Here is a 17948-nt window from a genome sequence, read left to right as displayed (position 1 = left end):
AATGATAATGCTAATTTATTATTATAAACAAGTAAAACAACTGTTCATTTACATTATAAAAGAAAATGTAAAACTTTTTTTATTGATTTTCTTTGCAAGTAATGCATGTTGTCTTTGCTACCAAGTGTTCATCGCAAATGGGTTTCACACAAACCACACGACGTTCTAGTCTTACGTTGTTTTCGCCTCAGGTCTCGGCAGACATAGCAACTACCAACAACAGGGGAGGGTCCACGACTACCATGAGGTATTTGAGGGCCAGCTGCTGCTTGCGATGCTACCAGAATGCATCGTCCAAGCACCATTTCTACTGCACCTCTAAGAAAATGGTTTCTCATCATTCGGTTTGTAGTACGATCTTCAATTGCAGGCATACACAGCTGATTTGCGGGATCTTTCAGGAACTTTCTTCGTTGATCCTTTGTCCCGAAGCTTGGATTGTGTTCTCTGTAGGTGATATAGGATGCTAACCCAGTGATGTCAATCATATTGTAGAAAAATGCCAGAGGCCAACATAATGTTTGTCGTTTTACAGTGTACTCTCCCAACATTTTATCCATAACATCAACTCCGCCTTTTGTTTTGTTGTAGTATTTTATTCTCTGGCTTGGCTGTTAGTGTCTCTTCAACTTCTCCCGTCATGTGCATAGATGATAGAAGCACGACTGATTTGTTCTTCTTTGGTACATATGAACAGACTGTTGCATCATGATTGTAGGCAAAATTTGTCTAGTTTACAGGCCTTTGTTTGGCAGGCTGCATGTCGCTAGGTAGGAACTTTTTTGTTTTTTCTCACTGTACCAACTAGTGTCATGTTCCAGGAGTTCAATACCTTAGCTAGTTCCATGGTTGTAAAGAAATTATCGGTGGTGACGTTTCTTCCAGAGCCTTTATACGAGCTCACTAGGTCCAATACTGTTCGTTCACCAATGTTTACTTGTCGAGGACCATCAGTTGGTTTCCCAGTGTAGAGCTGACCTGGTAATGGGTAGGCGTTTGACGAGTCACAAGCCCAGAAAATCTTTATGCCGTATTTAGCTGGTTTTGAAGGTGAATATACTGGGTAAATTTTTAGTATTGCCTCTAAATGGAAATAATTGCTCGTCGACGGTGATACAATTTATATGGCTTGTAGGCTCTCTTCAGATTTCTGTTCAGCATTGTCCAGATGTCCTGTATTGGTGCAGCTTTATCTGTTTGCACACGTTCTGCATGTGTATTTTCGTTGTCAAATCTGATAAATCTGAGTATCATCTTGAAGCGGTCACGAGACATGGCTGTGCATATAAGAGGCAAAGCAGCAGCATTCCACATTTCCTCCAGATTCTCTTTGTTGTCTCTGTGCACACCAGCAGCAATCAGTATACCCAAAAATGCATGGAGTTCAGTTTCAGTAAATTGCTTGAATGTTTTTTGTGGTGGCCGTTCAGAAGATCAGGAAAACGTTGTATCAGTTCGTTATTGTAAGCATCACAAACTCTCTTGGCCTTTCGATTCGTTTCTCGTAATATGATGTCACACATCTCGGGAGTCATGATTGACTTGAATAGCTCTTTTTCTGTATACAGGTTGCTGATTGCTGCAGGGCCACCTCTTTGTCGTAGGACATTACGAGATTTTGTTTGTGCATTTGGCAGTGGTTCACTACACCATTGAGTTTTATCCTTAGCAGTCCAAATGTCGCCTGCACTTTGAGGCACAGACTCATCCTCAACACTTTCGTCTGAGCCGTATTCTTTTTCCTGCTCTATGACCATATCTTGTTCAATGTCTGAATCTTCTTCAGTAACATCCACTTGTGGTACATAGTTTTCATCATCAGATGCAACATATGGTTCTTCCTCATGCTCAGAATCAGATTCTTCTAACATTCGCATTATTTCGTCAGACGTAAATCTGTGTAAATATGAAAAATGAAAAAGAAATAATTTTCCGAAATACTACACAATACTACTTTATTGGCTTTTCACAAAATGATACTAACCTGCAAACACATTTTCTTGAATTATGGCGGAAACTAGATCCAGCATCACTATCACTCATGATGACTTGGTAGATGAATTTTGGCTTCGTAATTTAGTTCAGTGGCAAGTAGAATGAAACTCGATTCTAAAGTGCAGATAAAAAAGTAAATTATTTCTAGTGATAATTATTTATAAATGTCATTTATATATTATGTAAACCTTATACGGTTTCAGAATTTTCATTCCATCTTCGACTGTTTTTTCGACCAATAGGAAAATTGTAACAGAGCTACCATCTTTATTTTGTAAAAAGCTACGTAAAAAAAACTTCTAAAATACAATACTTTATTAATAAGTTAAAAAAGGGGAAACCCCAACATTTCAATATCAATAATACACAATACACAAATGGAAAAAGCAAAGGAGGGGCCTGGCCCTTAGGTAGCCCTCGATCTCCCCCTACCTTGCTGCGGAGGTCGGCACCCTAAGGCCTGCGCAGTTTGGCGCCCCCGCTCACCGAAGACTATCCCTCCGGGCCCTAAACTGACCCTGGCAATCTGGGAGGTGATAATCTACTAGAAGAAAAGAATTTTTTCAAATTGAACCAACAATAGATTTAAGGAATGTAAATCAAATACACTATGACCAATACAATTAAACTGGAAACATAGTAGGGTACAATCACCCAGTAAGGAATCACCCGTCAAAACCTGATGACTCCAACCAGAAACACCCGACGCGTTTCCCCTCATCTATTTGAGATTCTTCAGGGGTCGATACAGTAGTAGTTAGTTCAAAAAACATATAAGTATGAAAAATGCTGGTGGTCCCAAACAGCACTGCAAGTGAGTAGACCCCCACTTTCCCCCACACACTGATAACAAATCCCAGCAGAACTCCGTGTTACACTCAACACCCAAATGGTCCCGGAAATAGGCTCCCACAGGGTAACCAACTTCAGTCAGGGTGTCTATACAATTAGGGGGTAGACAACATTTGTTCAAAATAGCAGGTATTGACTACTTATCTTAAACCGCAGTGCACAGCAATAAAGGGACATGCTTCACAGGACTCCCTGGATGTGGCGTGAGTCCAAACCCCCCTACAGCAAGATATGCGCTCCTCAATTCACCATTTTCCCGTCTAGAGGTGGCCAGAGTGTTTGAATGCAGATTGAAGGGGCAAGGAGGCACCCACACGAGTAACAGCCCATTTATGAACAAATTCCAAATACTCTCACCTGTGATGCAGTGCAGTTAACCCCAACCAGTCCGTTCCTGAAAAAATACACGTGTGCTTGCATAGTATGCGTGTCTAACCACACACTTCCGCCTCACCAGGTATCTCCATCACGTGATCGGGGATTCCCCGATGACGAGGGCAGCGCGCATACTCAGTGGGCGATGACGCGGCCCGCACCTGCGCACTGAGTGCGTCCCAAGCTGGGACGCAAACAGGAAGGCACTCGCACAGATGCAGACCCGGCCCATGTCACGTGTCTCGGGCTGCCCCGATCACGTGAGCGGTGTTCCCCAATGACGCTGATTGCGCCTGCGCAGTATGCGCATACCAGGCCTGGACGCACTGAGGGGAGATTTACTGAGAGGCGGAAGCAGAGCACAGCGTTCAATCGTGCCCCCCTCCCTCTTTCAAATATACAGAGAGATGGAACCAATGATTTAGGCTTCAGTATACGGGATCATGGGGCCAAATTCAAGGAATATGAATCAACTGGAAAACCATCCAGCCACTCAGACAAATAGTAAAATAGGTACAAACTGAGAACATCCATAAATGGGGTCCATATGATCTCCCCTTAAGGTAACTCCGATTGTCATAGGATGTCAATAAAATAAAATGATGCGGACCTACAATAAGGTAAATAAATAAAGCCAACTCCCTAGCGGATTAATAGGCATGACAGAAAGAAATGGGCCCGAGAAAACCGGGCAAGCACCCCGGACACAAGACTAAAGGGATACACCAAGGAGAGCACTCCAGAACGGTTCATAGAAAACATCCGAAGTGCAATTGTTCATTAAGACCAGACGGACTCACAGTACACAACCTGTGGATCCACCGGGCCTCTTTTTGCAGGATGAGTCTATCCCAATTGCCACCCCTATCCGGCCTTGACACCACCTCGATGGCATTAAAGGCAAAACCGTCTAGTCTACCTCCATGCTCCAAACGAACATGTCTGGATATAGGAGTATCTCTGGCGTTTCTAATGTCTCCAATGTGGTCTCCTATCCGTCTCCTGAATTCACGTTTTGTCTTCCCCACATACTCCTTCCCACAATCGCACTTAAAGAGGTAGATCACGCCCGCCGTGGTGCAGTTGGCGAACTGTCTATTGAAGTACGTTCTCCCTGTCACTTCACTGAGGAACCGATCCCCTCGTCTGACAAACTTACAGAAAGTGCACTTTCCGCACCTAAACGTGCCAGCTCTTCTATTATCGAGCCAGGTTGTCCCAGATGGAGAGCAATAGTTGCTATGGACCAACCTGTCCCGAATTGTCCTACCTCATCTAAATGTGATGGATGGGGAGGGGGGTATGGAACCTGCAATTTCCGTGTCAGCCTTCAAAATGTTCCAGTATTTTCCCAGAATTCTGCGCACATCCTCTGACCGGTCATCAAGTGCGATTTAAGTGCGATTGTGGGAAGGAGTATGTGGGGAAGACAAAACGTGAATTCAGGAGACGGATAGGAGACCACATTGGAGACATTAGAAACGCCAGAGATACTCCTATATCCAGACATGTTCGTTTGGAGCATGGAGGTAGACTAGACGGTTTTGCCTTTAATGCCATCGAGGTGGTGTCAAGGCCGGATAGGGGTGGCAATTGGGATAGACTCATCCTGCAAAAAGAGGCCCGGTGGATCCACAGGTTGTGTACTGTGAGTCCGTCTGGTCTTAATGAACAATTGCACTTCGGATGTTTTCTATGAACCGTTCTGGAGTGCTCTCCTTGGTGTATCCCTTTAGTCTTGTGTCCGGGGTGCTTGCCCGGTTTTCTCGGGCCCATTTCTTTCTGTCATGCCTATTAATCCGCTAGGGAGTTGGCTTTATTTATTTACCTTATTGTAGGTCCGCATCATTTTATTTTATTGACATCCTATGACAATCGGAGTTACCTTAAGGGGAGCTCATATGGACCCCATTTATGGATGTTCTCAGTTTGTACCTATTTTACTATTTGTCTGAGTGGCTGGATGGTTTTCCAGTTGATTCATATTCCTTGAATTTGGCCCCATGATCCCGTATACTGAAGCCTAAATCATTGGTTCCATCTCTCTGTATATTTGAAAGAGGGAGGGGGGCACGATTGAACGCTGTGCTCTGCTTCCGCCTCTCAGTAAATCTCCCCTCAGTGCGTCCAGGCCTGGTATGCGCATACTGCGCAGGCGCAATCAGCGTCATTGGGGAACACCGCTCACGTGATCGGGGCAGCCCGAGACACGTGACATGGGCCGAGTCTGCATCTGTGCGAGTGCCTTCCTGTTTGCGTCCCAGCTTGGGACGCACTCAGTGCGCAGGTGCGGGCCGCGTCATCGCCCACTGAGTATGCGCGCTGCCCTCGTCATCGGGGAATCCCCGATCACGTGATGGAGATACCTGGTGAGGCGGAAGTGTGTGGTTAGACACGCATACTATGCAAGCACACGTGTATTTTTTCAGGAACGGACTGGTTGGGGTTAACTGCACTGCATCACAGGTGAGAGTATTTGGAATTTGTTCATAAATGGGCTGTTACTCGTGTGGGTGCCTCCTTGCCCCTTCAATCTGCATTCAAACACTCTGGCCACCTCTAGACGGGAGGATGGTGAATTGAGGAGCGCATATCTTGCTGTAGGGGGGTTTGGACTCACGCCACATCCAGGGAGTCCTGTGAAGCATGTCCCTTTATTGCTGTGCACTGCGGTTTAAGATAAGTAGTCAATACCTGCTATTTTGAAAAAATGTTGTCTACCCCCTAATTGTATAGACACCCTGACTGAAGTTGGTTACCCTGTGGGAGCCTATTTCCGGGACCATTTGGGTGTTGAGTGTAACACGGAGTTCTGCTGGGATTTGTTATCAGTGTGTGGGGGAAAGTGGGGGTCTACTCACTTGCAGTGCTGTTTGGGACCACCAGCATTTTTCATACTTATATGTTTTTTGAACTAACTACTACTGTATCGACCCCTGAAGAACCTCAAATAGATGAGGGGAAACGCGTCGGGTGTTTCTGGTTGGAGTCATCAGGTTTTGACGGGTGATTCCTTACTGGGTGATTGTACCCTACTATGTTTCCAGTTTAATTGTATTGGTCATAGTGTATTTGATTTACATTCCTTAAATCTATTGTTGGTTCAATTTGAAAAAATTCTTTTCTTCTAGTAGATTATCACCTCCCAGATTGCCAGGGTCAGTTTAGGGCCCGGAGGGATAGTCTTCGGTGAGCGGGGGCGCCAAACTGCGCAGGCCTTAGGGTGCCGACCTCCGCAGCAAGGTAGGGGGAGATCGAGGGCTACCTAAGGGCCAGGCCCCTCCTTTGCTTTTTCCATTTGTGTATTGTGTATTATTGATATTGAAATGTTGGGGTTTCCTCTTTTTTAACTTATTAATAAAGTATTGTATTTTAGAAGTTTTTTTCCGTAGCTTTATACCTTTGCACTTCTAATCATTCCTTTTGAGCAATTACATCTTTATTTTGTGCTGAATATAAGTAAAACATCGTAAAACAATATGTAGATACTAATTATCCATTTTTCGTATAAAAATCATACCTTTAGTGATAAGTTTCATACAAAATATATGTAAGCCAAGTCCAGGCTCAAAGACAATTTCTGACTGTTCTGTCCCCACATAAGGCGATTGAAGGTATAACTGGCTGTTAGATGCTGTGAGACTTTCCTACCTTTTGTATCCAAGAAATTGAAGACTTTACAAGCCTAGAAATGTGTGTGCTCACAGCAATGAGATGAACAGCAAAATGGCTACTGAGAGGAGGGAGGCAGGAAGAGAAGTAGAAGCCACTCCCATTTTGAATCAACTTAATTGACAGCAACATAAGTGAGCAGTAACAACACTGGCCAATAGATATCAGCATAACATTTGTAGCTGAATGAACTTTAGTTTCTGAAACCAAGTAAAGAAGGTCTTCCCACAGTCGAGGTATATATGAAGGTACAATTGTACCTCTGCAGCCTGTTAACGTTGTAAAATTATGTGGCGTGACGAAGGATAATAGGGGTGCCCAAACTTTTTCATATGACTGTAGATTAAAATCTTGCAGGGCACGCAAGTTCCCCTGCTCATGTCAGCACATGTGCAGGCCCATTTGAAGTTAACTAATAACATTGTGGATGTTCCAGAGGAGGCCTGGGAGAAGGTCATGTGGTCAGATGAGACCATAATAGAACTTTTTGGTATCCCCTCCACTTGCCTTGTTTGGAGGAAGAAGGCTGAGTACAACCTCAAGAACACCGTCCCATCCAGTAAGCATGGAGGGTGGTGTGGTCATGTGTCGCGGGATTTTGGCTAACCACTTCCTTCCCTCAGTAAGAGCATTGAAGATAGATTATGGCTGTGTCTTCCACCATAACAATGACTCGAAACACAGAGCGAGGACAACTAAGGAGTGGCTCCATATGAGGCAGTTCAAGGTCCTGGAGTGGCCTAGCCAGTCTCCAGACCTAAACCCAATATAAAATTTTTTTTTTTTTTTAATCAGATACTTTATTAAAACAGAATACATACAACAGTATAACAAATCGGCATTCAAATTAAGTTTATCATATCTATTACCCCTTAGTTTGGTGCACATATATGGAGGTGGTATATATATATATTGCAGCTATACACGAGTCTGCCAAATATTTTACACTTGACGGCCACACACTGTCACTCTTTATCCACATACACTTCTATTTCTTCATATTGCACAGAGTTATAGATCAACAGTGATAGACCCCTTGCATAGTTGGGAAAGGTGGAATGATAGGTCTTCTGCACCCATCTCCTATTTAAAACATGTGTTGTCTCCTTTGTTAGATGCGTTTCTAGTAGACATATTACTGACGGATTCTGGTCTTGGATATATTTAATTATTGCCGCCCTTCTGGACCTATCTGATAACCCTCTAATATTACAACTCAACACATTAATTCTATCCCCCATGATCCCACCTAGTAAAATCATCAAACCTTGTAGTACCTCCCCATGCTGTCTTTACCCTACCCCTTTCCCCCCTCCCCCCGCTCCCCTCCCCTCTTGCTCCCCTCACCTCTTGCTCTTCACCACTTTCTGTTTTTGAATACTCCCATGAAGCATCGGGTTTCTCAAACATGGTCCATAATCCCTACTAAATTCCTCCCCTCCTCCCCAGTCTTCCCCTCTTAGACAAATTTTGAAACTCGTCCCTTTTCCAACAGTTCTCCACTCCCACCCTTTCTCTATATAATTATATTCCACTCAACCAATATAACAGTAAAATGGCGAATAGTAATTAAACTGGAATCTCAAATTGTAGACACCACCACCACACCTAATTAGGCAGTCCCCATGTCCTGCGAAGCTCAAATCAAACCCTTCGCATTCCCCTTGCATACTACCTCAATCCCAAAGGGAAGGAGGGGTAAAAAAAAAAAAAAAAAAAAGAGGGAGAAAGAAAAAAAAAAAGGGTCCCCTGTAAGCTCCTGAGGATGTCGTAGAGCCTCAGCCGGCCTTCTCCAATATACTGCAGATTCAGACAGTCGGCTCATTCCTTTGTACGGATCCGCTTTTTGTTTGCGTCCAACCATTGGATAAGGCATCAGCACCAATTTTTTCCCTGAGCCAGCCTTCTATATATTCAGTGGGGTTTCTTCCTTCCGCTTTCTCAGGGATGCCAACAATCCTGATGTCGTTCCTTCTAGAGCGATTCTCTTAGTCATCGTTTTTTGCCATGATTTCAGCTATCTGCTGTGCAAATGTTTTTTCAGACTTTTTTGTAATTTTGTGATATAATCCTCTGTTATCCCCACTCTTTCCTCCACAGCTCCTGTTCTCAGGTCAGCTTTTTTCAAATCCTTCTTAATGCCAGCTACCTCTGCCTGTATTCCCTTAACTTGTTTTGTCAGGGTAGTCAGGGCTTCTTTACAAAAGGACACTACTGCAAAAACGTCCTTTTAAAGTGGGGTTTTCTAGAGCCTCCTCTGCACTATGGGCTTTCTCCACCTCCACCTCCCGTGCACAATCTTGCTGCTCTTCACCATCCCCCATCTCAGAGCTTGCAGTGTTTTCCCCCTCCTCCTCCTCCTCCTCACCTTCATTGCCGGTATGCTGCAGGGATCTCTCTGAATTCCAGGCAAACTTCGCCAGCTTTGCTGCGACCTGCATCCGCTGCTGGCAGGCTGCATTGGGATTCTCAGCGTCCTCCCTTATCATGGCTCCATCTTGGGAGTTGGGGACTTTCCTGCCCCCAATGTCTTTCTGCCGGCGACGGACCATGGCGCCGCTCCGGATCCACCAGTCTCACCCCGGATAAATCCTCACCACCATACTATCCAGTCAGCCAGCTGAGGCAGCGGTAATAGCAATGTATCAGGTACTTATTGCGGGTGTTTGCAGGAGAGCTCCAGAGACACGTCTCCTCACATTGCCGTCCAGGCCACGCCTCCCCAATATAAAATCTTTAGAGTGAGCTGAAACTTAATGTTACCCAGCGACAGCCCCCGAAGCCTGACAAACCTGGAAAATGTATGGAGACGTGGGCCAAAATCCCTGCTGCAGTGTGTACAAACTTGGTCAAGAACTACAGGAAATGTTAGACCTCTGTCATTGCAAACAAAGATTTCTGTACCAATTATTAAGTTCTGTTTTTCTATTATATGTAATACTTATTTCATGCAATAAAACGCAAATTAATTATTTAAAAATCATACAATGTGATTTTTCTGGATTTTTTTTATTCTGTCTGTCACAGTTGAAGTGTACCTACGATAAAATCACAGACGTCTCCATCCTTTTTAGGTGGGAAAACTTGCAAAATTGTCAGTGTATCAAATAGTTATTTTCCCGTGAAGACTACAATTGAGGCTTCTTTGACGTGTTAATTTAGAAGCAGGAGTCAAGACTCCACTGTAGACCATAGATTGCTACTGGACAACTTGTGGATCCTATTTGGCATACTTATTTTTTTTCTTGTGTATTGTATATGATCCTTCTGAGACTAATTTTATGTGCCAACAGACAATTATCTGATTTAATTAGTAAATCCTGAAATATGGGACACACCATAGCTAGTGAAGTGTTCTGCTTGCACACATGTATAAACAAAGGTCATGGAAAGGTCTATTATATCACTTCATACTTTCTCACAGCTAAAGTGGTAAAGTTAAAAATTGGCAGTTACGTTTGTATGATCACGGGATAGAAAGTAATCACTGCTCTCTAATTTATACAGGTAAGAAAAATCACCAGAGTGTGCAAAGGAATACTGGAATATCTGACAGTGGCAGAGGTAGTGGAGAGCATGGAGGATCTGGTCACCTACACAAAAAACTTGGGGCCAGGTAAGTGACAATCAGAAATGTTGTTTATCCCTTTAACCTGGGGAAGATAGAAAATAATATATACATTGCAACAAGACCTAGATTACATCCTAGTTGTAATGCACCAAGCAATCTGCCAATTAAATGCGAAGTGCAGTTCTTGCCCAAATCGCGAAAATCAATCCCAGGTAAAGCTGTTAAGAAAACCACCCTCTTACATTGTGAAACGTCTAGCACTAAGATGTTTAGCAGGACAGGAGGAGTAGGGTAAATAATAATTAGATTTCTATGGTGCCAACATATTTTGCAGCACTATACAAATTAGAGGGGACAAACTATAGAAAACATTGCTGAATATAGTTATAGATATAGTTCATCAATTTACTACACAAGAGGAGCAAGGGCCCTGCTCACAAAAGCTTACAATCTGTAAGGGTAAGGGGGAAAAAAAGATAGAAATTGCTCATGTAGTGTTCAATTATCAATATAAATATAGGGGTGTTCAAATAACTCTATATGAGCTGTCACCACTCCGTATCTAAGTACAGTTACCAAGTTCTAGTGGTTGCATGGATTGTGAGGGAACAGAGAAAAAGCTGTTACCAGATTCTGAGGAGAATGTAGAAAAGGAGGACAGTATTAGAATAGAAAAGTGAGATGATAGACAAGTTTAAAGAGATGCTTAAAATTGTGGAATTAGAAAAAATCGGATTACTTGAAGTGCATTCTAGAGAACTGGTGTAGCAAGGAAGATTACAAATGTTTGGCTTTAAGTTCATAATGAAAACGAAATATAATATATGTAAAATCATTAGCATATTTTAATCAAAATGCTACAAATTGATGAAAAGGAATCTAGAAATGTTTACTTGTGTGAGGGTATGTCAGATCATTTTGTCCCCATCAGGTTTTCCTTGTAGTTTCCTTAGAATCCTTCATTTTGAACTTTGCTATCTTGATGAAAGCACTCTCCTTGCTCCTCTCAATAGGCTCAAATCTTCTGTTTTAGCCTATCAAGATGGGCATCAAGGATATGGACTTTGAGACCTCGTGCAACCCATTTTGCTATAGCGTTTCCCCAGTCTCAACCAATGCAACATAGTTTTCGGCTTTATGGTTTCCAAAGGAAGCCTGTAACTATATTAACAAAACTTATCCGTGCTTCTTGCTCTTTTCTTTTGAGGAGTTTTGGAAACTCTTGACACTATAACTTTCTTGATTGGAGGGCCAATGAAAACGTCAGCTTTAACTTTTGCTTCTGAAAGCTTTGGGAAAAAATCTTGTAGATACTTGAATGGCACTGATTCCTTGTCCAAAGCTGTGACAAATTGTTTCATGAGGCAGAGTTTGATGTGCAAAGGTGGCATTATTACCTTTCGAGGGTCTACAAGTGGCTCCTATTTAATGTTGTTGTTACCCACAGAAACTCAATACATTCAGGCCAATATTGTCTATAGTAGCGTCCCTGCTGTCCTAAAGGCAAACAAAGCATGAAAGCTTAGTATAGCCTCCTTGAAGAGCCACCAAGAATGCAACCATTTCGAAATCTCCAATTACTTCCCAGCCATATTCCTCATATTTCAATGCATTTAAAAATGTCTTCACATTTTCATTGTCTTCTTTAAGCTTTGCCGACTGGGCAAGGGGAAGAGGATACTAGTTACGACTATGGAGTAATACTTACTGTATTTTTCATTTTACAAGACGCACCGGATTATAAGACGCACCGGATTATAAGACGCACCCCAAATTTAGAGATAGAAAAAGGTACAAAAAACAAAAATGAGGTCCGTCTTATACTCCGGTTTTGTCTTACCGGAGGGGTGCAGCAGTGGTGGTGAAGCGGGTCACAGGAGGCAGAGGTTGTGGTGGCAGCTGCGGTCCGTGGCGGGGCAGCGTCGGTGGGCAGTGGTTGCGGCAGTAGAAGCAGTGGTGGCAGGTGCAGCGGCGGTCAGTGGCAGCAGCAGCAGTGGTGGGTCCGTGGTGTCAGTGGCGGCAGTAGTGGAGGCAGCGGCGGGTCAGTAGTGGAGCAGGCCGCTGCGGTGAGTGTCTGTCTGTCCGCGGTCCCAGTTCAAATGATGGCGCCTGGAGCGGCGCATGTGCAGATGGAGCTCTCATCCAAGAGCTCCATCTGCGTTCTCATCCAAGAGCTCCATCTGCGCATGTGCTGACTCACGGCGCCATCATTTGAACCGGGACCACGGATACACTGGGACATTGTCTGCAGCCGCCCGCACGCATAGAGTGGTAGCCAGCAGACCGCCCGTCCACCCGCACAGAGAGGCAGCCGACCTCCAGGACAGAGAGGGAGCTGGCCGCCGGCACGCAGCCACAGGCACCCGGCTGCCCGGACGCACCTGGTCTCCACACACAGCCCCCCCGGTAAGCTATATTCGGATTTTAAGATGCACCCCTCATTTTCCTCCCAAATTTTTGGGAGGAAAAGTGCGTCTTATAATCTGAAAAATATGGTATGTGTATCAATAGGTTTGAATGATGTAAAGTCTGGATCCTGAAGTCCTGAAAACCTTTCATACTTTGGTTACACAAATCTTATCAGACTAATGAAATGACAGTAATGGTCATGTCACACACAACGACGGCGACGACGACGTCGCTGCGAAGTCACCATTTTCTGTGACGTAGCAGCGACCTTGCTAAGGATGTCGCTGTGTGTGACATCCAGCAACGGCATGGCCCCTGCTGTGAGGTCGCCGGTTGTTGCTGAATGTCCTGGACCATTTTTTGGTCGTTGCTCTACCGCTGTGAAGCACACATCGCTGTGTGTGACAGCGAGAGAGCAACAAACTGAATGTGCATGGAGCAGGAGCCGGCGTCTGCGGATGCTGGTAATCAAGGTAAATATCGGGTAACCAAGCAAAGGCTTGGTTACCCGATATTTACCTTGGTTACCAGCATCCGCAGCTTCTTGAAGCCGGCTGCCTGCTCCCTGCACACGTAGCCAAGGTACACATCGGGTAGCTATAAGTAAAGTGGTTTCCTTACTAACCCGATGTGTACTCTGGCTACGAGTGCAGGGAGCCAGTGCTGAGTTGTGTACTCTGGTAACAAAGGTAAATATCGGGTAACCAAGGGAAGCACTTTGCTTGGTTACCCGATATCTACCTTAGTTACCAAGCGCAGCATCGATTCCATGCGTCGCTGGGGGCTGGTCACTGGTCGCTGGTGAGATCTGCCTGTTTGACAGCTCACCAGCGACCATGTAACGACGCAGAAGCAATCCTGATCTCATCCAACGGCTCCATATGCGCACGCGCTGACTCCCGGCGCCATCATTTGAAACTGGGACCTGGGACACCTGCCGCACAGCCACCGCAGTCCGCACAGCCACTCGCCCGCACGCACAGAGTGGCAGCCAGCAGGCCGCCCGCCCGCCAGAGAGGCAGCCGGCACCGACTGACACCCGGCTGCTCGCACGCAGCCACAGGCACCCGGCTGCCCGCACGCAGCCACAGGCACCCGGCTGCCCGCACGCAGCCACAGGCACCCGGCTGCCCGCACGCAGCCACAGGCACCCGGCTGCCCGCACGCAGCCACAGGCACCCGGCTGCCCGCACGCAGCCACAGGCACCCGGCTGCCCGCACGCAGCCACAGGCACCCGGCTGCCCGCACGCAGCCACAGGCACCCGGCTGCCCGCACGCAGCCACAGGCACTCGGCCGCCCGCACGCAGCCACAGGCACGCAGCTGTCTGAATGCACCCGGTCGCCGCACAGACAGCCCCCCCGGTAAGTTATATTCAGATTTTAAGATGCACCCCTCCATTTTCCAACCAAATTTTTTGGAGGATAAGTACGTCTTATAATCTGAAAAATAATTATAATATATGTATATATTATACCATATGTATATATAATATGTATATTAATATATGTATATGATATTTTTTACTGGAAAAAAATCCTGCTTTTAATATTATTTTTTTTTTTTTAGAAGTAATATGGTTTTACAATTAGCACCATATAGTAATTTTGTCCAACATTTTGTAATAGTTTCCCCATCCTGTAGTAATGTGCCCATCCTTGTCCCCTTCTTGTAAGAATGTGCCCCATTTTGTCACCATCCTGTAGTAATGTGCCCATACTTGTGCCCATCCTGGTCCTCATCCTGTAGTAATGTGCTCAATCGTTGTCCCCCTTCTTGTAGTAATGTGCCCATTCTTGTCCCCATCCTGAAGTATTGTGCCCCAACCTTGTGCCGGTCCTGTAGGAACGTGCCCATCCTTGTGCCCGTGCAGGTCCTCCTCTTGTAGTAATGTTCTCTTTACTGGACCTCTTCTTGTAGCACTGTCCCATCCTGGTCCCCAGGCAACACACACACACCAAAACATTCTTGTCACCTCTTCTCTTTCTTGTTTCATGCAGCTCGCAGGCACATGGACCTGGTAACGATCCCAGCCACTGTCAGCACTTCATCTGAAATTCAGATGACCGTTTTGCGGGTGCTGCGCAGAGTCAAGTTCTCTGCACAACAATTCCAATAGCAGCCACTGGCCAATCAGAGACAAGCAGCTGTGGTGATACGTGTCAGTTGCCTACCTCTGATTGGCCGGCAGCTGCTATTGAGTTGTGCAGAGAAAGCTTGACTCTGTGCAGTGCCGACAAAACGTTAATCTGAAATAAAGTCCTGATGGCTGCAGCCTCTGCACCAGCCGCGATCGATACCAGGTTCACGTTCCTGTGGTCTGCAAGAAGCAGCCAGAGGGGCATGTTTGAGACCCCTGATATAAGTTTATAGTAAGGTTTATAGTGAAGCCTGATTCTGCCTTCTCAGCCACCATATGAGCTGCCTATAATAGGCTTTAATGATCAAAACGGGTATATCTGTAACATTACATGTATTTCTCTTCTCTAAGCATTGTTGTTTCTTGCCCAAGGAATGACAAAAATGGCAAAGATGATTGATGAACGCCAGCAAGAGCTCACCCACCAAGAACATCGTATCATGCTTGTAAATTCTATGAACACAGTCAAAGATCTTCTGCCGGTTCTCATCTCTGGTATGTATTTTGCCTAGGTTGGCAGACTTTATTGAGATTTTCCTTTTTTTGTTCCTTTTGGGAATATTGTTTTACTTTAGGATTGTCCTAGCATCCTTGCTCTTTAATGTGAAAAGGGATATTTCAGGAATCTTTGTTACACTTCTTCTTTTTCTCAGCTATGAAGATCTTTGTAACAACTAAAAATTGCCGCAGTCAAGGTATTGAAGAAGCTTTGAAAAATCGCAACTTCACAGTGGAGAAAATGAGTACAGAGATAAATGAAATTATACGGGTATTGCAGCTTACTTCCTGGGATGAGGATGCTTGGGCCAGCAAGGTGAGAAGCTTCATATACATAATCCCAATTCAGAGTTTTGTTTACTTATAACCATTTTAATATTGAGATAATACTTTGGTATAGGTAATGTAATACGTTGTATTTTTTATAATGTTTTCATGCTCTGAGACTGCAGATATACTTAATGCACATGGGGGAAATGATGTGAAATCGTATATTTTGCTTGCAAAAAGACAGGAAGGTTTAGTACAAAAAGTGTACAAAGCAGATAGGCTGATTTATTACATCTGTCCATCTGCCCTTTCCTCCACTGGACACACTTTAAATTTACACTCATGGATGAAAGTGGCTATATAGTCCTGGCCAAAAGTGTTGGCACCCTTGAAATTGTTCTAGAAATGTAAGTATTATTCCCAGAACATTATTGAAATTGCATGTGATTTATTATACACATGTTCATCATCCTTGTATACATTGGAACAACACAAAGAGAGAAGAAAAAGCAAATTGGACATAATTTCACAGAGAAATGAATGCCACATTTACATAATTATGGGTAAACAACTTTGTTTCAAGCATGTGCTGTTCATTCAAACTCATCTGTGGCAAGTAGCTGTGGGCAATATGAAAATCACACCTGAAACCAGATAAAAAGTGGAGAAGTTGACTCAATCTTTGCATTGTGTGTCTAATCATGGAGAACCGAAAGAGAAGAGAACTGTCTGAGGACTTGAGAACCAAAATTGTTACAAAATATCAACAATCTTAAGGTTACAAGTTCATCTCAAGAGGTCTTGATGTTTCTTTGTCCGCAGTGTGCAACATAGTCAAGAAGTTTAGAACTAGGGATGAGCGAATGTATTCGCCACTATTCAGTTTCCGCCGGATAATGAGGTATTCGGGTATTCAGTATCCAACGGCTAATATGGTATTCACTTCGATACTTTTATTTTAATTTCTGGACTTCCTGGCACCTTTTTCCAGACAATGAACACATCTGATGTTGCTTGCCCTCACAGTAACGCCACAGCCATCTTCGTTGTGGTGTTATTGTGATTGGCTTGGCCGCATGGCGTCATAGGGGCTATATAAGCCAATGGCCATTATGGTCAATCGGTCTCTCCCTCTCTCCTTTTTACTCACCAATCACGGGCGCGGCGCTGCACGGCTGTCACACTGTGGCTTTTTCTCCAGCTTTTGAAAATGCTGGCCGCACAATATTCCATCTCGTATTCCCTGCTTCCCCGCCCACCGGCGCCTGTGATTGGTTGCAGTCAGACACGCTCCCATGCTGAGTGACAGCTGTCTTACTGCAACCAATCACAGCCGCCGGTGGGCGGGTCTATATCGTGTAGTAAAATAAATAAAGTAAAACAACGACGTGCGGTCCTCCCCCAAATGATACCCAGCTGAGGTAAGCACACAGCAGCGAGCCGGTATTCTCAGGCTGGGGAGGGCGAGGGCCATGGTTACGGCCCCCCCTCTCGCAGCCGAGAATATCCGCCCGCTGCTGACTCGAGAATGTCACATCCATTAGATGCGACAGTCCCGGCGTGTTACCGGCCCTTCACGATTGCTGTGATGTGGTGGCAATCGAGGTAATAAGGAGTTAAAAGCAACCCTTTGCTGCCACTAAGTCCAAGATTAGTAATGGCAGCGTCTGACACGCCATCACTAATCTGTAAGTAAAGTAAATAAACACAACACCGAAAAATCCTTTATTTGAAATAAAACACCACTTTATTAACCCCCCAAACACCCAAGTCCGGCGTAATCCACACTGATTCAGCGACATGTGAGCGAGTGCTCAATGCAGCCTCATTCCGTGAACGATGCTGCAGGGGTAACTCAAGGTCAATTCTCACGGTCGGTGATGTCAACACATTACCGGTCGTGAGAACTTTAGTGCTGCCATAAAGCACAACTCAGAGTGACGTCACTGACCGGCAGTGACCCTGCGGGAACTCAAATCCAAACTCCCGCAGGGTCACTGCTCCGTCACACATACTGTTGTGGGGAGAAACACATATATCACCAATAAAAGCTGTAATATCATCTATCCATCTATAGACAAAAAAGTATAGATGGATAGACAGGCAAACCGATGTCAAACACATATATAATGTCAAACCTCCCTGCATATTCTAAGCTGGCACTCT

General features: G+C 44.7%; 1 protein-coding gene across 2 annotated transcripts in view; it reads left to right on the top strand.

Annotated features, from left to right (window-relative positions):
* The window catches only part of VCL (vinculin), a 341576-nt gene that overhangs the window by 140583 nt on the left and 183045 nt on the right, over nucleotides 1-17948 (top strand). For both annotated transcript variants that reach the window (XM_075349103.1, XM_075349102.1), the window contains exons 4-6: nucleotides 10402-10510; nucleotides 15387-15509; nucleotides 15668-15828. In XM_075349103.1, the coding sequence (XP_075205218.1) occupies nucleotides 10402-10510; nucleotides 15387-15509; nucleotides 15668-15828 (393 nt within the window). The remainder of the gene's footprint in view (nucleotides 1-10401; nucleotides 10511-15386; nucleotides 15510-15667; nucleotides 15829-17948) is intronic.

Source organism: Anomaloglossus baeobatrachus, chromosome 5 (assembly GCF_048569485.1).
Source record: "Anomaloglossus baeobatrachus isolate aAnoBae1 chromosome 5, aAnoBae1.hap1, whole genome shotgun sequence".
NCBI classification, from domain to species: Eukaryota; Metazoa; Chordata; class Amphibia; order Anura; family Aromobatidae; genus Anomaloglossus; species Anomaloglossus baeobatrachus.
Note: the sequence above shows the minus strand (reverse complement) of the source record. Positions and strands in the feature narration are given on the sequence as shown.